At 45.7% G+C, this 22,640-nt stretch overlaps 1 protein-coding gene across 1 annotated transcript in view; it reads left to right on the forward strand.

The window, feature by feature from the left end:
* Positions 1-7,950, forward strand: part of LOC135366538 (natural resistance-associated macrophage protein 2-like) — a 63,134-nt gene extending 55,184 nt beyond the window's left edge. The window contains exons 18-19 of the mRNA XM_064599269.1: positions 3,598-3,796; positions 7,330-7,950. Of these exons, the coding sequence (XP_064455339.1) occupies positions 3,598-3,701 (104 nt within the window). The 3' untranslated portion in view covers positions 3,702-3,796; positions 7,330-7,950. The remainder of the gene's footprint in view (positions 1-3,597; positions 3,797-7,329) is intronic.
* Positions 7,951-22,640: the final 14,690 nt, after the last annotated feature.

Below are 22,640 nucleotides of genomic sequence, written 5' to 3' on the forward strand. Positions count from 1 at the left end.
GACCAAAAGTGAAATACGTCGGGTTGTAGTGCTGGTCATTAATGTCATCGCCGACTGACGGGAAAAAAAATTCCGCAGAACTGACGAACAAGTACGGTAGAATTCCAGTGCAAAATCATCTAGCTGGACTGGCGAAGTCACATAACTCGAGACTGGGTCGACATTCATCAAGCTCGTGGTATAGGATAACGGGGCTCACAGTTATTCCTGGTCTACATTATCCAGCTGGGGGAGAAGGTCGAAGAAGCAATCGTCTGTATAGCATATGGAGGGCATCCTGAATAAAGGTAGCGAGAGCGCCGTTATAATTGAACCTCAGTATGCAATAAGGGAATAAGTCGACTGTCCCCTTTTTACTATTTTTACTGCACTGACATTTACATACCATTATGTACCTGCAGAAGAAAATTTAGGACCGTATTGCAATTTATTAGGGAGTTTTACTGCGTCCATTTTCTCCGACCGAAACGACCGACTCAAACGTCGCGCATGCGCCGTACGAATCGGTGAGCGAGTCGTAGGACGCGCGATTTCGTTCTAACGACCCACTCGCTCTGAGTCGTTTCGTTGCATTCGGCGAGCACGACCGATTGACATCGATAAACAAGATGGCGGCGGCCAGTGGGAGTGCGAGCGCAGCTGCGACTTCTCAGAAGAAAATCCACAAATTCCTCCAGAGATCAGTTTCCCCGGGAAAGTTCAGCAGCGGCGACCATGTCATCTCCATGCGCCCATTGTTTACCTATGACAGCTTACGCACGCCTCGCACTCTTCCCAGCATGCATGCAGCGGCAGCGGCGCCCCTGGTCGCCGCTGCCGAAACTTTCCCGGGGAAACTGATCTCTGGAGGAATTTGTGGAACCGACCGCCGCTTGATTATTTTGGATTACGATGCACCATGCAAAATTCCATCCAGGTATGTAGATTAGAAGTTTGAAATCGAGCGGCGCCGCTAAACTAAACATGGACCGTTGTTTCTTCGTCGGTGACGCGCACGACCATAACACTAGCCCGTTTGCCTATGGGACTTACGTCCGCGGCTCGAGGAGCGGAAGTGCTGTGTTTGCGCGCGGAGCGCCCACCAGGGGCGCCACCTGCCGTGCCCAGAAGAGAGCCAGTTGTAGCTCAGCTGTCTGCAATAGGAGTAGCCATTGTGGTTAATTCTTCGTGTGTACGTGTTTGTGTATCGTCGCAGGTTCTATGTGCACGTAGAGTTAAGGGTTATGAAACTAAATACTGGGAAATGGGCTGTGCTGTGAAGCGTAAGGTAGCATGTAAAACTGTGTAACTCGCGCGCTATGTACTGTATATCGTACATATAAACTTGGCAGCAGCCCTATTTTGGGCCAGTTATCATGCGCTAATGACAATCAGACGCAGGCGCGTTCAGAGCTTACGCTTCGTGTGAGAGGCGCTCCGTTTTAACATGCAACGCAGTTGCAGAGAATGGGTGAATGCGATCGTAAGACGAAATTGTTCCTGGCAAAGCGATGACTGACACCAGTTACGACGTCAAAAAGAATTTGTTCTATAAGAAGCACTTCCGTTTTAAATCAGCAGTTGATTGTTTTGTTTTCCTACTTAATGGTCCCTTTTCATTTTACTTTTGCTCGCTTCTTCTTCTTCTTTTTTTTTTTTTTTTTGAGGTCTGCCATTACAATGCTCTGCTAACCTTTATTATGCTGTTCGGATAAAAGTTCGAGAACTTTTCTTGATGGTGGTTTTTTTGCGACGCTACCTTGTAGTGTCTTTTTTGTGTTCCTTTTGCACTCGAGAGATTATCTACATTATCTACCTTACCTATCTAGCATACGCGATTTACATATATTTACAGTGAACAAAGATTCAACATATGGAAAAGAAAAAGGGTATTCAGGTAGGCGCACCCTTTAGGGCTACATACCAGTCGCGCACAAGAAGGGACGGGGTGGGACCGCCACTTGGGGAAGGAACTTGCGATGTCCATTTCTCACCTAGAGCTATACGTACACGTAATGATTAGACGTTTGCATTTATTCAGTGAGTGGCATTATAGGTACATTGCAATAAAACATGACGTCGTTGGTGCACAGCTGATTGCCGCTAACACTCACGCTGTCATGGCCGCTCGTCCCATGACGATTTTTTTGTTTTTTTTCGCGGTGCCAGCAAAAGGGGATGCATTGCATTCATCTGTTCACACGTGTAAATCTCGGTCTACAGCTCCGAGATGTGAAAGTCGCTTCCTGTTTAACCAAAAAATTGTACGAACTCCGTATTACAACGCACGGACGCACGGCTCGGATACAGACAGAGGCTGCGTTCCAATACCCCGGTTAGTCGACTGCCTAGCGGTCTAACCGGAAGTACCGCCATGTTAAGTTTTGTTCCAATTCCCGCCTAGACTGCTATCCAGGCGTCTTTCGCCTAGTCTGCATCGATGCAGACTATCTATGCGTCTGAGTGGTCGTCGCTGACAGCAGCCGCGAAAATTAAGACGCTTGTCGACCACATCGATGCTCTTAGGTCTGGTGCGTTTACGGCGTTCAAAAATAAGTAGAAAAAGAGATATTTTATGGAATATATTTATTGTGCTACCTTAAGGACCCAGGGTTAATACGCCGCGGAGCGAAGTTTTGCAGAACGTGAAGAACAGTGCAATGCAAGGACCACTGAGACACATACGAATGATGGGAACACTTCAAGAAAATACAAGAATCGCGCATTTATTGGAATACTACGCCGTAACAGCAATGTGCCGTGACGGCATTTTCGCTGATCACTAGGGGTTCTGCAATATAACGATACGCAGAAAGAATGCTTCGACAACGGAGTTAAGTTATTTAATTATTTGAGCGTTTATAAATGAATTACGCGGCGTTTAAACCAAATGCGGAATTAAAGTTCCTACGGGTCATGACAGATGGCGATAGCGGCGCCAAGTCCGCAAGTCTGTCCCAAATCTCCGTCGATAAGGCGTCTACCTAGCTGTCCACTCAGACAGCTTCTCCTGCGCTGAGTATTGGAACACAGCCAGAGATGCACGGATAAACACGCCCACTGTGACACATACGCAAAGGGTGCAGGACACGGAAATGTACTCGGGTGGTAGATGGTTTCCTATATGTGCAGAAAGTTTTTCCTACATTGAAATTATGAATAACCTGTTATTACACACACAAGCCATGCCCATGTTGCAAAGGTTTACGATCGCAGCTCTATACTACCAACTCCCAGGATCGCTCGCGCCTCATGCTGGTAGCTCTGCCGAAGTGTCTAATTTGGTATATTCGCTCGTTTTCGCTACCAGTTTGGATATACCTTGGAAATCCGGGAAAACCCGTCTAGCCTCCCTCTGCCTCTGCGTCCTCTGCGTCCTGCTGACTAGCAGACGGATATACGCAGCAGGGCTTGGGGTGCGCGAACGCACATGCCGGGTAGCAGCGACTTCGCGACGAGGTCACTTGATAGAGACGAGTCACGTGGGGCTCCGCTCACGGTGCATAAAAGGTGTGCCTTCTCTCATTCCCACTGTCATTCTCCTTTGATATCGCACACGGTGATTGCCACGAGCAGTATGGCTCAGCGGAAGCAGTGTAAAGTTTATCTCTTCTGCAGACCCAGCACTGCACCCATTTGGATTCAACGCATCTTACCGTGGCAGTCGAAGCAGCTTAAGCACTGGGCTGTCTACTTTATTTTCACTGACGGGACAGTTCTAGAGTGTGAGGGACAGGAAGACCCTACCACTCAGAAAATCCTTGGGAATGCAAGGCTGACAAGTTACAGCGATGTAGAGCCTCTCCTAAAACACATGGTAAGACATTAGACGTGCCACATTGAAATGCGAAAGCACTTTAGTTGCTCGGTTTTCTTTCTTTATTTTTTTTTTTCACGCTATATGTAAGCGTCGTCCATTTCGTCCTTCTCCAACTTCACAACCGCTCAAACTGAATAGGATGCTACCGTCGTCGCACTTTTACTATTAGTCGGATATTATTTCTTCGTAAGGGTCTGATGGGAAATGTCGCATTAAATTTACCAAATTCTCTGAAACCTACGTTGTTGAGAAGAACACGACACAGTCAGCGGGAACAAATGCTAGCACCAATTTTCGCAAAAACTAATGCATTTAAATATAGTTTCTTTCCTCGAACGATAGAAGATTGGAATTCATTGCCCGGAAGTGTTTTCGAGTCAGGTAATTTTATAAGTAACGTGGAGCAATTATATTTTTGTTCTCAATAGAATGCCTTGTGGTGTTGATTTAATAGATATAGTGTATGATCGTGTTTTGATGGGCCAATTTACTGAGATCTGTTTTGTTGTCCATTGTTGAATATGTGTCAAACATGTATGCCACTCCTGTTTGGGCCACATATTGGCTTACAGTATTAATAAATAAAAAAAATCTGAGGTGTGCCCGCTATACCAGGTACTAACACAAGAACTTGTTACGGAAGAAGCTTTCCTATTCGCATATCATTCTCCCCCCATAATTGTTTTCCAGCGGTGTCAATACCGCCCGTGGTTCATTCCTTCTTCTTCGTGTGTTCATTCACCTTCTCCCTGGTTCATTTCGAATAATTGGGGACAATACGCAAAGCAGGCTTCACCTTTTCTCGATCACCTTTGAAGTTATTCGCGTTTTTCATGACCTATAGGTGGCGCATCTAAACTCGAACATGGCGGACGAATCCAGGTTGTCGCTTAGTTTCGATTTTGAGATTTCTGAACTGCAATGTTAATCCTCGATGCGTTGAAGGGCGAACGAGTATTAAACGCTGCTCATATACTTCTGGCAGGCGTAACCGGGTTGTCCAAAGAGAAGGCTATAGTTGTCGCGTATTATTTGCGAAGTTCCGGCGTGTTTGATCAACCCCATTTCGTGAAGGTGAATTTCATGTTTACCGGTTGCGAGGCCGAAATAGCAAGCAGCGAGTGTCCTGCGCTGCGGGAATGTGAGAGACATGCAAGCACACGACAGCCGTGTGCCAGTGTTCAGCCAAACCAACCAAGCCAAACCAACCTTCAGCCAAACTCTGTGTTGGCTTGGTATAAAAAACTAAAAAAGTAATAGAAATAAATAGAGAAGAAAAGGAGTACTAGTTCCTCGGATTACATTGCGCGTATGATGATGGCGAACTTCACCCCAACGCTGCAGGCAAGCTGATGAAGGCTTATTTACATTTTAAAGACTGGACACCTAAACGTACTTCCACGATCTAAATATATCTAAGTAAAAAACACTATGCTAATAAAACAAATCCAAAACACAATTCACATCAACGTGACAATGGCAACGTGCAAACCGCTGTAACCGGAATGTTACACGCGCTTCTAAATTCCTAATAAATGGCTGCTGTAGACACTTGAACAGATGGAGCCTGCTCCTCATTTTGTTATGAATTTTGCGTTATTATTGTGTAATGTTAACAAGTGGTGAGTTTACTTTTCAGGTTTGCTCCTGCCGAACGAGTTAGGTCTGAATTACTCCAATTCAAGGTCATTGGGGTTATGAAATGAATTTTCCTCGTGATAAACGGTCGCGCTATCGACAAGTATAAGCTCTTGCCATACGTGGTGCAACTGATACGTTTCCGTGCTATCTGTTCCTCACTCACCTCGAGTCCCAAGCAGCACGATGTACTGAAAGTCGAGTGCAGTAGGGGTGGTCGGTATGTGTCTTATCAGTGTACTTCAGCTTCACAAGTCTGTTCAAGGCCTTCCACGTACCCCGTCCACCCCTATTGCACTCGACTTTCAGTACATCGTGCTGCTTGGGGGTGTTTTCAGACAGGTCCTTCTGTTATCTTTACTTCAGTCTTTCTAGAGTGCCGTCAACGGAGAAATATGTCTGGAAATCGTCCGCCATGCTGTAGCGCGCTACTTCCTTCCCCTATGATGATGATATGTGATGACGGTCTTACCCACGGTGTAAGATAAGGATAAGGATATCTTTCACCGTGGTCTTACCCAATAATATGCATAACACGACAGACACGAATAGGACGCACAAACATTTTATGAAGCTCACGAGTGCCTTCCTGCTCGCCTTTTCTTTTCCTTTTTTTTTTTTTTTTTGATGCAGTAAATTTTCACTTCCGTTGCTTCCATTGGCTTATATCTTTAAAAAAAAAGAAAAGTACATCTGTTCGTGTTTTCCATGTAGGTAATACATAATTCGATTTCCGCGGGTTCGAACCCGGCCGAGGACGGCAGCAACTTGGTGGCAGGGTACCAGTTGCTTAGACACGCCGTCTTCCGCGAGGGACGTTAAATACGGGGTGCCGTGTGATGAGCTTTCATCGCACGTTAAAGAACCCTCAGGTGGGCAAAAGCAATCCACAGACCGACCGCTGTGGCGTCGCTCATGATCTCAGTTGTCTCGCGACGTAAACACCCAATTATTATTATAATTCGATTTCAACATTGCAAAAAAAAAAAAAAAGAACCGGAACCGTACGCATCAACACTCTGCAGAGAACCTCCGAACTTTTTCATATTTCTATCCTCCAATGAGCTGAAGTGGGGTGCACGTAACATGCTTCCTCAGTCCTCCGTCCCCCAAAACGTTGAATGACGTGCTATTGCATTTGAGTCGTTCTGCGTTGCACGTAGCGAGTGTCGTTTGTGTTTTGTCGTGTTGTAGCGAGTGTCGTTTCAGCATGCTCGTTCTAAATTTTTGTACACCGAATGTTCTTTATGCACTACACTGTAAACTTTTTCACACCTTTAAAGGTGTGCGCTATGAACATTCAACCTGGTTGCGTAACATTGCATCTCCAGGATGATATTTTACAAAATTTGGAAAGCATTACTAAAGATCAAGTGTCAGTGCAAATCTTGCTTTCATTATGTCTTGGATATCGTAGGTACGAGCTAATGCATATATGCATCGCTATCGATAATCGAGCACGCGCAAGTGTCTACAATACTGTCGAACAATGTTGAGATGTTGCAAGACTGAATTTTTGGAGGACAGACAACACTCGAGTAAAGAAAATTTGTGCGAAACCGTGCTCCATTATGATGTTACCAAAATTACACCTAAAAAGGCGTGCGCCATGCACGTTGTTACACCTTTAAAGGTGTGAAAAGATTTAGAGTGTAGCTCTTCAAAGATGTCTCCGAAGCTTGGAACAGAGGTTCACATCAATGCAAATTATTAGCTTTAGGCATTACTTTTGGCGAAGTTACAAGCCCCCTTCATGTCAGATTTCCATTACTTATAAAACTCCAGTAAATATAGAATGCAGCACTCGTCGGCGTGTAAGTTCTGCACATGCTGCGCTTTTTGTGTTTTTTTTCTGAGAATCCTAGTAATGACCTGTCTCACTTTACACGCAGAAACTATTGAAGGATGGTGTTTGTACCTCGAAAGAAGAAATCAGAGAAGTGGTGGACGACATGAACAAGAATAGCGAGAAGTATGACACTCTCCACAACAACTGCCAGCAGTGGGTCAAAACTGTACTCAGAAGACTGGGAGTATATGTGTCTGACATCGATGCAAAACAAGCCTTTATGATTGGACGTGCTACATTTTTAGGAGCCACCAGTGCAACTCTAGCCGTACTTGGAATTGCAGCTCTGGCTACAGGTGCAGCTCCCGCTGTCGGTGCTGCAGGCATAGTTGCATCCGTAGGTGTAGCAGCAAAGATTTTCAAAAGTCGATAATAATAAGAATAAAGACCTTCAGGGTTGCTTGCCTCGAAATGTCCCCGGAAGAAACCTCTCCAACAGAAATGCCCCCGGAAAAAAAATGTTCCCCTGGTTAAATGCACGCGAGGAGCATTCACTTTTGGTACTCGTGTACTGGTTGACTTCCGACATTGACTCTTTACTAGGACAATGTGAATATTCGAACATTTTGAATACCAAAGCGAGTAATTGTGTATCCTATTCCACTTCTGAATCAAATAGAAAATCCATGTTCGAATTCCGAATAAACTGATGCTTCTAAACTGATGATAAACTGATGTTTAAAAGAAACCGGATATAATTGAATAGTCCCGAAGCTGCACACGTGCCGAAAGCAAAAAAGCCTGAAAAATCCAAACGCCTAACTTCACTAAGCCGAAAGCCAAAGCCTGAAAAGTCACAAGGCAGGGCCGTCAGAAGACGAAAGTAAAAAAAGGCAAAAAGTCAGAACACCAAAGAATCAGAAATGTCAAAATATAAAGGCCCTTTAAGAGGCAGAAGACCGAGGGTGAGCTCCCCATCACTGAAGGGGATTGTTCTTTTTGTCAGCTGACGATAAAGTTTTCGGGCTCTTATATTACAAATCAAATAGTTGGAATACATAGCATGTGGAGAGAGAGAGAGAAAGAGAAATGCCATAATAAATAATACGTTTATACAAACGAAAGTACCTGGTGGGTGAATGCCAGTGAATGACTTGTATCACCCACTGAATGAATTGGGGAGGATATGGTGTCGCTCTGGATTTGGTAACCCGAACATGATTGCCATTGTGTACAGCAAACACCTTCATCTGTCTACTTTCCCTTTATACTTGAAAGAAAATTACCTAACGGGAAGCCGGATGTTATGATATATTCGTTGTATTAATTCCAAGCAAGCCTGTCTTACTTAATTTGTAGAGCTAATTTTTTATCGCAGTTGGAATGACAGTTTTCATATCTTTGGTTTCGTTTGTTACCTTCTTATAATGCAGGTTTCTGGCTTTTCGACCTTCTGACGATTCAGTGTTTCTGAATTTTTGACCATGTTCGACGGTGTACCATTCTATGCGGCATACCATATATAGCACGCGATATCATGTGGTATTTGCCAGGTGCATGTCGGCACACGTCCCACCGAAGTTGGTTCAGGATTCAAGCTAACTCCCTTCCTGCTGTCGTTCTCCATCTGTCCACGTCTGTACGCCACTAACACATAAGGCCCTTTTAAAAGGGAGATCTAAACCATCGATATCACAAAGTATTTCAATGTCACTTTATAGAACACTCTAGGTACCGCGTGGCTTAGGACCATACAGGTTCTATGTGTTAGTATGGATACCCATAAGATCATACTAGAACCCATTGGAGGCTCATAGGTTGCACTGTAGGAGTATGTAGGAAAATCTGTGGGTACCTGTGGGGCCCATAGGGATCCACAGCTACCCACAGAATCTGATTGAAACCTTCAGGAAATCTCTATGGGTATTTGGACCAGGGATCGTTTCCAAAAAACAGATACAGTAACACAGTGATTCATATGCTGGCTTCCGCGTTTTCGGTTTTAATCGAAAAACGCCGAATACAGAGGGACATCCCAGGACATGACAGAGCTAAATTGCTGTGTGTGACCAATAAGTTGTATGCACATCTGAAAACCACACAGAAATGCGATGGTTGTGAAAAATGTAAATGTGTAAATCTACTCCCAATTTGATTTTGTTTGTGTGTCTGTGAAAAATATCCGTAGAAAGCCACCAAAGGCGAACAACGCTATGTTGAATGAGCGTCGTGCGGAAATATATTACATTGTGATTTCTATTCGCCGATGACTGCCGGGTAAACCATGTACACGCCAGGAAACACATCGAAAAACGCCGATCTCGTGAAAATCAATAAACACAGAAAAACATAGGCCGAATCGGCCCGTACATAAAAACCAAAAACTCTGAACCCTATTCATCTATCTACTTTCCCTTTTTGTTTTCCCCTTAAGGGGTCGAATGGAAGTTACTTAACGGAGAGGTGATTCATTCGCGGTATTAATTCCCAGCAAGTCTATCCTCACAAGTCTATCCTATCCTATCTATCATATCTATCCTATCCACAAGTCTATCCTATCCTAACAAGTCTATCTATTCTCAACAAGTCTACGAGACTTCGTGTTGTGTCTGTCCCTTCGTGTTCCCTATTCTCGGGGTTTACATTATGCAAGTCTATCCTACTTACTTTATACAGCAATTTTTTTATCGCATTTGGGATAACAGTTTCCGTTTCTTGGTGCCCTTATATTTCGACCTTTCGATATAGTTCGGTTTTTCTGAATTTTCGACCTGCTGATTATTCTGCGTTTTGATCTTTCGGCCCCAATTTCGGCCTAATTAGTTTCGGCCCTATGATCGCCACCCTGCACACGTAGGGACGGCACAAGGACAGCATAAAACAGAGTGAACACTATATCAGCTATATACTTACATACATACAGTACATGCTTATATTACGAGGAGTGTTCATGTCAAACCAGGGGGCTTAATCGCTTCATCGTCGTTACGGTCGTTACAAGCTAACGAGTGGCGGGAAATTCAAAGAGGCGGGCGGGAAATTTAAAAAGGTGGGCACGTGATAAAACACGTGCACGGCGCTCTTCGCGCGATACGTGAAGGCCGTGGTACACGTCACGTGCAATGTGTCACGTGCCCACCTTTTTGAATTTCCCGCCACTCGTTAGCTTGTAACGACCGTAACGACGATGAAGCGATTAAGCCCCCTGGTCTTTCTGTCTCCTGAGTGTACAAACGGCTCGCAGTACATCTTTTTTGCCATTTTCACACGCGACAAGACTCCGCATTCATCACGTCGTGGTCCAAAGTTTGTGCAAAACAGAAGACACGTGCTGGACAAGATGGCCGACAACGAGGTGAGCACGCGAACAACGAACAACGAATTGTCATTCGAACAACGAATTGTGATGAAGTTTCTCGTGCATGAATGCGTAAAGTCATCTGAAATTCACAGAATACCTGGGGCTCAGTATGGCCACGATACATTTAGCTGCAGCTAAGAATTTGAGTGGTGCAAACAGTTCTGAGACAGTCGTACGTCAGTGCAGGACGATCCTGGTCGGTGTGTCTCAGAGCCCAAAGCACGAGTTCCTGAGAACATTCAACCTGTGAAGCGACTAGTCCTCAAGGAGTGACAGATAACATATTTCGAACTGACTCCAAAGACGGACCTTTCTGTGGGAACGTTGAATACTGTCATTCATGAACACCTCCAGTTTCGGAAAGTTAGTGTCTCCTGGCTCCCGAGGCAGCTCTCCATGTTTATAATATATATTTGACTGATGTTTGACAACATGTTGTCAAAACGAAAGATGATGTGTCTGGGCACTGCCGAAAAACGGTGATGGACAAGTTGGATAGATGGGCATATATTCGCCCCGACAGTTTTCGTTCGCAAGACTCAGTGTCAATGACATCGTGATGTGCGCGAATTATTTTGCACGAGTAAGTTACAATTCTGTGTGAGCCACATTGTGTTGGACGTACGACGTTGGACATACAGAAAGTACATTATGGCCAGTTCTCACTTGGCGACGCCCGACGCGGCGTCGTGAGCGGGCGGCGGAAGTAGAGGCGCATTTCCGCCGCCCCGTCAGCACGCACAATTTTCATGTTCCCACCACAGTGGCCTTCCGTCGTCCAAAGCAGACGAAAAACCTGGGGGCGTGGCCTTTCTGTGTCACCTAATTGGTCGCCAGCTGTCGTTCTCGGCAGCCCTCGCCTACGTCGTGAAAGAAGTTCGACATGGCAGTTTTTTTGGCTCGACGTCTCTCCTCTCCCGACTCCGGAAATGCGCGTCTATTTCCGCCGCCCGCTCACGACGCCGCGTCGGGCGTCGCCCAGTGAGAACTGGCCCTTATACAGGGTGTTTCACCAAAGGTGATAAAAAATTATAACTGGCGATGTACTCGAAGACTTTGGACAATTTTTAATTGAGTGAAATTTATTTTGTTCAATTGAACTTTGAAAATTGCCAAGCGAACCTCACTATTCTTTGTTATAAATGTGTCTAATGAAAATATTCAAAAATATTTTGTGAAATTTACGCTTTAGCCCCGCCTGCTTCATTTTCGTAAAAGCGCGCGACAAGTGCGTCGAGTGGAGGAAGTGTCCACCCTTCATTTGTTTTTTTGTTCCTTGTGATAAGACGTTTATTTTGTTTTCTTTAACTGTGATAAGTCGGTAGTTACCAGCATCAAGTTCAAAGTGGGGGAACAAAAGTTAAGACAACAGGTGGGAACACTTCCTCCTCTCACCGCACCAACGGCGCGCTCTTCTTTGGGAAGATCTAGCAGGCGGGGCTAAAGAGTAACTTTCACATTTTTTTCTGACTCTTTCCGTTGCGATACTCTGCATAGTTTTTGTTGGGTCTGCGGTTATCCCAGGATGACTTCACATTTCTGTAAAAAAAGGAAAGTCAGGTTCGCTTGGCAATTTTCAAAGTTCATTTGAACAAAATAAATTTCCCTCGATTAAAAAGTGTCCAAAGTCTTCCTAAATGGTGGCAAAAGTTTCTAGAATGTAATTGCCGAAAGTTCCACAATGTTTCGGCGAGTACGTAGCCAGTTATAATTTTTTATCACCTTAGGTCAGTGTTTCCCAAACTTTTGGCGGTGACGGACCCCCGGAAGCGATGAGAACCAATTCACGGACCCCCCCCCCCCCCTCCACACACACAAACACACACCGTCACAGCCAGTGCATAACCAGCAACCTCGTCAGCTGCTGCGTGCTTTCTATACAGCTTCAGAAATGATTCCGGACTGGTTTCTTCTTCTTGTTTGTATGTGTATGACGCGGACAAACGTGCATTGCAGGACTTTTCTATCAGAAATGAGAAGCAATCCGTTGAAGCATGCTTGTAGCAATTTTGGAAGTTCTGGGTGTTTGGAAATCGGGCAGCATGTACGAGCGCGTGTTTGTGGGGACGAAAATCCTCACTGAAATGTGAGAGACGGTCGCGGACCCCCAGGGGTCCGCGGACCACACTTTGGGAAACACTGCCTTAGGTGAAACACCCTTTATACAGCTAAATCACATCTATGCTACTACGGCTTACTAGCCCGAGACGTTCATGTTGTGCTTGTTAATCTGACCACACCAAACAGCTGGTTGCTCATTTTCATATGCGTTAGTATAGATATTGATCTGTCATCTCCACCCATTTGGATTTTTTTTCGGCCGACCGCTTCATCTTCGAAAAAAGCATTGGAAATGGCCAGTTTTGCCAAAGGTACGACATTTTTCGTTAAATCTGCCAAAAACTATTGGGTGCTCGGCCTTCTTGAAAACATGTAATTTTGAAGTACGGAAGATCTAAAATATGCTGAATTTTTTTGGCCCTTCCAGCTTGCGCAAAAAAATGCCCTTGGCAAGGTGCAAAGTTGTACGAAAAAGCGGCAAATTGCAGCTCTCTTACGCTGGCCGAAAATGGAACACAAGAGAAGAACTTGATTGATATTGGCAGAATGTTAGCGCCACGCTCTTTCATTCTATATCAGAAACGGCCACGTAGACACGAAACCCTGCTCAGTAGGTCACTTTTTTCACAGCATAGTTTTCATGATTCTGATGCACTTTGACCTGGCCCAAATCCACAGCACACTGGAAAATAGCTTTATCTGCAGTAAGGAGTTCATCATAATTTTTAGAAGCAAAGCTGAGAGGGCTCGAGCACAACCTTTGGGTGATTTGGCCTGGAATGGCCCAGCTTTGTTGCTCATATGCTATGAGGAGGTCCTTTTTTTTTTCAATAAGCACGTACACTCGCAATTTAAAAAAAAAAAAATTCAGATGAGTGCAACACAGGTCAGGAAGTAGATGAAGGCACGTTGGCCTTGCTGAAGTCTATTGCTCAAATAATTTGGTGCAAGTGCTGACAGACATTTTCCCATCTCCCCCATATAAACACAACTTTATTTGACAGCTGATGCTCCAAAGTTACAATTACCTGAACTCCCCACTACCCAGACACTCTCGTAGTCCCAACGACGATGCTCGACCCTCTTCGATTTTGTTATAAAAATTCATAACGATTCATTACTTGGAGAAAACCACTAGAACAAATGTTTGTGCTGCCATCACATTATAGCTGTTCCTAAGTGTCTGCTGCCAAATTCAGCTGCCAAAATTATGGAGATATTGCAACTGTTTTCGTGCCGCAATAAGCGAAAAGTGTTGAGGGTTGCAAGTATTCTTGCTACTCGCCATAACTATCCCAAAAGGGGGTGTGAAAAATACTTCGAGAAGCAAAGTTTCATATTTTTTCTCCAGTACGTTGCTAGAAGTGGAGAGACAAAACCATGTTTGACACAGAGATACATAAAAGTACTACAAGTCAAAAACGTACCATTGGGAGACTAAACTCAATAACACGAGCAAAAGGTATGCAAAGATGGACTCCTGCAAGACTACAGCAACTTAGCCTGAAATCACATTTTTTAACATTTTCTAATATGTATACATTATTTATTTATTTCGATACCCTCAGGGCCAGGACCTCAGGCACTGAAGAGGGGAGGCGCAGTACAACACTGGGAAACAAATCGAAACAAATGAAAAAAGACAACATAGAACAAATCTCACCCAAGCAGCAAAATGTACTGAAAGTCGAGTGCAATAGGGGTGGACGGGTAGGTGGAAGGCCTTGAACAAACTTGTGATACTAAAGAACACTGATAAGACACATACCGTCCACCCCTATTGCACCCGACTTTCAGTACATTGTGCTGCTTGGGGATAGTGACACATAAAATAGCACAAAAGGTTAGTCATCAAAATAAATCAGACAAGATGTCCCTGATGGTGAGCGGGTCCCGGATGGAAGCAACAGCACGTGGCAACCTGTTCCATTCCAACGCGGTGCGAACAAAGAAGGAGTCGGAGAAGGCACTAGTATATGCATGCGGAATGCGCACTTTTCGGAAATGGTCAATGCGGTGCGAAGTGTAAGTGGCAGATGAAATGTATGAGGAGAGAATGGGATCGTTATGATAGAATACCTTATGTAAAAGTGACAAACGAGCATTCTTGCGACGAGATGCTAACAAGCGTAGACCCAGAAACCTTTTCATGATACTGACACTTGATGTACGATGGTAGTTTGAGAGTATAAAACGGCTGGCTCGGTTTTGTATCGATTCTAACATTTTGATGAGGTTATCAGTTCCAGGATCCCACACCGATGATGCGTACTCTAATTTTGGTCGCACGAGAGACCTGTATAGCTGTAGCTTAACCTTGGACGGGGCCATGTAGAATGAGCGTCTGATGAAGCCAAGAGAAGAGTTAGCTGAATTACAAGTATGCGTGATATGGGACTTCCAAAAGAGGTCTGATGAGACATGAACACCGATATACTTATATTCAGATACTTCATCGAGAGGGACATCGTTAATTTTATATGGAAACGTGGGTGGCTGACTACGTGAGCGCGAAATTCTTAAACATTTACATTTCTTAATATTCAATTTCATGGACCAAGCTGAGCACCAGTCAAGAACGGAGTCTAGATCTGACTGCAGAATATGAAGGTCAGAGGGGTTAGTTATGGCTCGATAGACTCGTCGGCATAAAGCCGAATGGAAGACCTGACGCACCCAGGTAAATCGTTAATGCATATGAGAAAAAATAGCGGGCCCAAGACGGAACCCTGGGGGACGCCGGATGATACAGGGGTTAGGGCAAAGGTGACATTGTTTACTGTGACAAATTGTGACCGCCCAATAAGGAAAGACTGAATCCAGGACAACACATTAGGGTCAATGTTTAGTAAGGATAATTTTAAAAGCAACAGATTATGGGGGACCTTATCGAATGCTTTGCTGAAGTCCAAAAATATACAATCAACATCAGTTCCTCTGTCTGAAAGGAGATGGATATCATGAATGAAAGATACCAACTGAGTCTCACAAGAAAAATGTTTACGAAAACCATGTTGATAAGGGCAAAAGAAAGAGTTTGATTCAAGGTGATGGACTAGAAGACTGCAGATGATATGTTCCAATATCTTGCACGGTATACTTGTTAGTGATATGGGACGGTAGTTAGCAGTAGTGCACTTGTTGCCTGACTTATAAGCGGGAATGACCTTTCCGATTTTCCACGCATCCGGGAGCTCGCCCACCTCCAGCGACTGTTCAAAGAGTTTAGTAAGCATGATTGATGAATATAATTTCGTGTTTTTTAGGAGTTTAGTGTTGATATTGTCAACACCCGGGCTTGGCGACAGTTTGAGCCTCTCGATTACGTTGGCCACACCGAATGGATCGATTATTTGTGCATCCATAGGCAAGAAGTTTCGTGGTCTTGGCATACGAGGGTTATCGGTATTTGGAGCAGAAAAGATATCAGCAAAGTAGTTGTTGAATGCGTCAGCTGTTGCAGAGTCCGGTATCGCGGTGCCATCATTATCAGCGAGTGTTATTGGTAGGTGGGCTTGTTTGTTCACAATGCGCCAAAATTGTTTTGGGTTAGTTTGCAACAAGTTTGGAAGCGTTGAAGAGAAAAAAAATTGTTTGGCTTCCGTAATGGCAACTTTGTATTCATTGACGGCTTCTTTGTACCTCTGCCAATTACATGGGCTAGCTGTGCTTCGAGCTGTTAGGAATAGCCTACGCTTCGATTTCTTAAACGCCGAATAGTATTGTGACCCTCTAGAAAAATGTGAGAAAAGCCTTCTAGATCGCAATTAATGGCGTCAAAATCAGCTCTGTTGTAATTACGTATAGTTTTAACAAGTTTAGACCGAGGATTTGATGGAATGTTAATAAAGAAGTACATGACAACATGATCACTTAATGGGGGCAAGTATACAAGGTCGGATACTTTAGAGGGATCGGAAGTCAAGACACGATCCAAAACGTTAGCACTAACACCAACAACTCTCGTAGGTGTTGTGACCAATTGCGTTAAATTGAAGTCATTGCACACGTTGACAAAATCAGCAGCCTCACCACAGCTTTCAGGTACATGTCGAGGAGACCATACAATAGACGGATAATTAAAATCACCCAATAAAAATATTGGAGTATTTGGAAAACGCGTGACAATGAGATTCAAAGCATCATGAGGTTCTGTAACAAAACTGTTCTGTAAACATTAGTGGTCTTCTCAAAGTAATAAATTTGTATGAATTTTGTCATGGTTGTGTTCACATCTGGGAAAAGAAGAAGCTCGGGGGAAAACGTGCAGTGCGTGTGACGCAAGGTGAGCGGACGGAAGGCACGGGCGATTCGGTTCTGGAACAGAAGTACTCCTGGCTGATCGTCGGCATCCTCTTGGAATTGTACCGCCTGGCTCTTGGTTCCAACTTCCACTTGATCCTGGGTTCCTGGTTCTGGCTCCTGGTCTGCCCCACCAGGTTCTGGCTGCTGGTCTGCTGGTCTGCTGCACTGGGTTCTAGCCTCTGGCTCTGGATTGCTTGGCTGCTGTCCACCCCAAGGGTGACGTATGCTGGGTCTGCGTGCGAGGTCCTCCCAATAAAAGCGACAGCCCTAGGGTCGCGACCTATGCTCGCAGTAGAGTTTCTTTACAACCTTGTTTGACTGTGTCTGATGCTAGCTTCTATCAGAACTACCCTGAGGGCTTTGGCATTCACGTCCAGTTAAGACATTGTGAACTGACCTGCTGTCACGTAGGTTGACTCACAGCCTGCCGCATCACAGATTTCTATAACAAAATCGACGAGGCTCGAGCATCAACTCTGGGACGTTTGGGATGAAATGACCGAGCTGTGAAAGCCCAATTTAAAATAAAGGAATGTGGTTTGCAGCTAAGTTTCATGGTGGGAATCATTCTACAAGAAGACCAGCTGCCTTGAGCCTGGTAAACAGAAAGCTTCTCAGCATCATGCCACCTCACTGCTTCACTCATCTCCCCAGATCCACCACACAGAGCGTAGCTTTTGGAAGGCCAGCGACAGGCTCCTGTGGGTGTTGTTTTACAGTCTGCCTTGCACTCTTGGCCTGCTGCCGGACGAGTATTGGATATTCGTGATGTGATCCAAACTATGTCGCAGATGTCACAACTGTAGCTATGCTCTGTGGATGTCAAGTGAACGTCCAGTCTGTCTCTTCAAAATATTTTAGTTGTTGGGGATATCCAATTCTGTATCTCCTTTGTACGTCCCAAAGAGAACATCCTGGGTACATCGAGATTTGGATATTCTGAGGTGACCGCATCACAAACAAAAAGTACATGCCATACAGGGGCTGAATGGCGTTTCTCAAAAACAAAGGGCGGTCCTGTGCAAGCTTGCAAGATTTCGCACTTTCCAAAATTGACCGTCTATGTTACATTGAGCATTTATTGTGAAAGAGGCAGAGGTGCGGAATTCTGTGGCACTCTCAAATTTGACTTTCGATGAACCTACCGAGTGTCTCAGGCCAACAGCAGTTAGAGATACAGGCGGTACCTTGTTGCCAGCGTGTGTGATATTGCAGAGTTAATACACCACGCAACTCGTCACTTGACTGTTGTTTTTGGGCAAAATAGAATTATACTTAGACAGCTCACCCTCCGTTTTGTTTCGGAGGGCAGTACCCTCGAATTCGCGGAAGTTCGCGCGACAAGCAATATAGTATTTGTTTTCTCTTGGAAAGGGGGTGCTAGTACCTTTCGAAGCTTTTCCATCTCTCTGTTTACTTTATTTAAACCGCCACGCTCTGTGTCTGTTATGGGAAATACCGGAAACAGGTAACGAAATAGTTATGTGGTGGTAACTCTTTATAGTTAGTAGTAAGTACTGGACTGTCACAGTGCACAACGCTCAACTGTCCTGAACACGATTTAATTAGCAATTAGAGCTAATTGGGACCCCCCACATTTATCAGCACCCTCCAGGGAGCCACCACGCTAATTGGGGAGCACCTAAGTCGTGTCCAGACCAGCTGAGCGTTGTGCACTACGAGAGTCCATAAAAAATAGGTAGAAAATAAAATAGATAGATAGAAATAGAGTGGAGAGAAACAATTTATTCGAAAATCGACGATGCCGCTGCGAAGAAACCGCTCCGCAACACCCGAGTGACCAGCGCCCGCCATGTTGGTAGTTGGCACCCAGCAGTTGCAGAGATCGACGACAGGTGGCCACTTAGTTGCAAGGCAGCACACCAGATGGCGCCACCATCGTAGCTCTATGCAAGAAAGACAGAACAAGACACTAGTGGCAGGTAAAAATGACAGCGCTGCTAAACAAGTCTAGGCATGCGAGAGAAAACGTCTAACACACAGTACACACAGAAAACAGTACACATCGGGGAAAAGGCTTAGGGGGAGCGATCGCTTAGGCCTAACCACAGCGTCACAACACTATGCAGCTAACACAAGGCGGGAAACGCTAAACGTGCGTGAACACGGAGAAAAGGCTTGGTCACTGCTGAACAAGTCTAAACATGCGAGAAAAGGCTTAACACAAGTGCAGTCAAACATCGGCAAATCACTCGTTGGTCACCGCTAAAAAGGGGGGAACGGCAAACATGCGAGAAAAGGAGCGCGGCAAATCACTCACCTTGTCCCCCGCGGCGACTGCTCATCAGCAAGGCAGAAACTGAGTGGGCGCGCGAACGGCGGAGCAACCGAGCACACGTCTGCTCTCCGCGACAGCCAGCCAGCAACTGACTGCGCGCGCGCGCTCCTAGCGCCCTCTTCGCCGCCCGCCCGCGGGTGGTTTCGGTTTCGCCTCTCCGCTGCGCGAGCTCCTAGCGGCGACGGGTGGCTTCTGAGTTTCAGTTTCGCTCTCCTTTATTTGCGCGCGCGTTTATCTGTATAAAGGCAGCGCGCACCGCACTCGCGTCATCATTCTGACCGATACGTGGAAAACGCCATGTGTGGTTTATTCTCCTGCGTTTCTCGTCGGCGAGGAAAGACAAAAAACGAAGAACTTCGCGAATTTATTCGCGGCATCGTGGAGGAAGCCGTTCAAGTCCACCGCCTGGAATGGTTGCAAGCACGTCAAGAAATGTGTCCGGACAAGATGAAGACGCTCGACCGCATCTTAGCGGCGGACAGACTGATGAAAAAGAAGTCCAACTTTAGTCTCGATAATCTGTATTGGGAACGCAGTTCCGATCTAGAGGACGACGACGACGACGTGTAAATAAAAGCGATGCATCCCTCTTCGAGTCTCAGTCTCTTCTTTTTCTTCCTGCAACGTGTACGCACACAACATGTCGTCCCCCCCGAACCTTTTCGTTTCCGTCATTCTTTTCGCTGTATCTTAAGCGGCCCCTCCATGTGTGGCAAATCTACTTTCGTTGCGAACGTGCTGAGGAACCTGAACGACGTGGTGGACAAGCCTCCGTCACAAATATTCTACGTACAGAAATATGCTTCAATGAGCATGCAGGACGAATTTGAGGACTCCGTAAAATTTACCAAGGAGCTACCGCGAGAGTGGGACACGTCGCGCGCTACGCTGATCGTCGTCGACGATCACATGACCGACGCCGGTTCCTTGAAGGAGGTGACCGATCTTTTCATTCGGGGTTCTCATCACGCCAACGCGTCGATCTTCTTACTCGTTCAAAACATATTTTCCGACAGTAGCCATTTTAGAACTATATCCTACAACGCCAGTTACGTCGTCCTGTGGCGCGTGCGCAGCGTGCACCAGATGGAACATTTCGGGCAACAGCTATTTCGCAGAAAAAGATTGGAGTATTTTCTGGACGCATATAAACAAGCGATGTCGTCGCCCCACGCTTATTTACTCGTGGATCTTCACAACTATACGCACGAGAATCACAGGTTGCGTAGCAATATCTTTCAGGGAGAACGTCAATACATCTACGCCCAAAAATGAATCTCCGCCCTCACCTCACTTTACTCAAAGTACTCTCCACTCTACCCCCTCCGCGCCGTCGCCACGTCTTGAGACGTTCTTCCTCGTACGACATGAAACACCTCTCCGAAATTTGCCTCAATGTATTGAACGGAAAGGTGGCTCTAGCTCCAGACACGTTCGCGCGTTTGAAGAAGCACGAACGCTTCTTACAACGGCTCGCCTACAAAAAGATTCACAAGAATCCGCAACGTTTGAAGCGCTATCTGTCTCAGCAGCGAGGACAGAGCGTTCTTTCGTCGGTGGTTCCTCTCCTACTTTCCGCCGTGTTGAACCTTTTCGCCAATGGCCAAGAGAATTGAAGAGACCACCTCCTCCATCGGAAACATTCTTTCCTCGAAGGAGAGTGACGACGTCAAAGTGAAACTCCTACTGCAAGCACTGTATCTCATACTCAAGCAGTAAAGATTTGACCCCTACGACAATAAAAACAAGGCGTCCGACGCTACAAATGACTTTGACTATTCCCTCCTCTCTCCAGAGGTGGACGAAGAGGAAGCGGAAAGGGTCGTCTCGGAATTAAAGAAGGTTCTTTCCTGGGATCGCGAGGGTTGTGCCTCCGTGTCGGGCAAACCCATCAGGCACTCCTCCGTTTACGAACTCGTCAATTATTTGTTGCAACGTAAGACGGCAAAGAAACCTTCCTGGTTCCCCAAAGTCTCGAAACTATTGCGCCTGATTTCTCTGCCCAAATCTCGCGAGCCTCAACAGCAGCAGCAATCCTCCATTGTGTGGACGACTTATGGAGGGATATGAAAAGCCAGCAGATGGTTTGGGGGTGTGAACCGCTATTGAAAAGCGCATCACTTGAGCAAAAAGAAGGCTCTCGCCATTCTCAGAAAGCTGGATGCCTACACGCTTCACCATCCGGTCAGAAGAAAGTTTAATAGGAGACGCATCATCGCGCTGAAGATCAACGACGTGTGGCAAATGGACCTCGCAGACTTTTCAAAATACAAGAGATTCATCGGTGGCTACCGCTACATTCTCGTGGCAATCGATTCCCTCTCCCGCTTTCTGCGCACCCTCCCGCTAAAGACGAAGCGCCCCGCCAAAATGAAAAGGGCCATGATAAGACTTTTTCGGGGAGGTAACGCACCTACACGCATCTTTTGCGACAGAGGAGGGGAATTCTACAACAAGACCGTCAAGGAGTATCTCTCACGAAAGAAGATCCACATGTATTCCACCTTCTCTCCAGTAATCAAAGCATCGCAGGCAGAACGCGTGATACGCACTGTATGCGACAGAATATTCCGCTATTTTAGAGTAACCGGAAAATACCACTTCGGTTCTGCGCTTCCCAAGATCGTGCGGGACTAAAACAACACGAAACACAGGACTTTGGGCTGCAGCCCATCCGAAGTCACACCCAAAAACGAATTGGAGCTGTTCAATAAGATAAATGGGAAGCCCGTCGTACCCTCCGTGAAAAAGAAGCTCAATGTGGGCGACAAAGTGAGGGTCCTACTACACAGAAAAGGTTTTCATAAGAGCTCGGAAGGGAGTTGGTCGCCTCAGATTTTCACTGTCTCCCGCCTGAGAGACACCTCCCCTCCCGTCGTGCACCTGGAAGATTACCGGGGTAAGGAAGTGGACAGATCTTTCTACCCGGAGGAGGTACTCGTCGTAACCCGAGACGCCAATCAGCCTTGGCCAGTAACGAAAGGGCTGAGAAAGAAGCAAGTGAACGGTCAGAGCTTCTCCTTGGTTCGCTGGTTCGGTTACGACAAAGAACACGACAGTTGGGTTCCGAGCAGCGACGTGGTCAAGATTGGGAAATGACGTCAGACATCTACGTCCACCTGCTCTCGAACGCCAGCATGGATAAGTTTCCCTCGAATAAACTCAACGCCTTCACGGTAGCTTTCGATAGTCCGCTTCAGCTCCCGAATCGCTATAAAGTCGGTCTGATGGATCTCAGCATAAGCAACGATTTTTTAAATATCGGGTACGAAAGGCAAGATGCGAAAATCGAGGTTTCTTTCGAGGACACGGTCGTGTCATCACCTCGGATCTCAGAGGGATTTGGGAAAAGCCCTTTCGGAATTCAACGTTTCTTTCACGTACAGTA

This window comes from Ornithodoros turicata, chromosome 8 (genome assembly GCF_037126465.1).
Source record: "Ornithodoros turicata isolate Travis chromosome 8, ASM3712646v1, whole genome shotgun sequence".
NCBI classification, from domain to species: Eukaryota; Metazoa; Arthropoda; class Arachnida; order Ixodida; family Argasidae; genus Ornithodoros; species Ornithodoros turicata.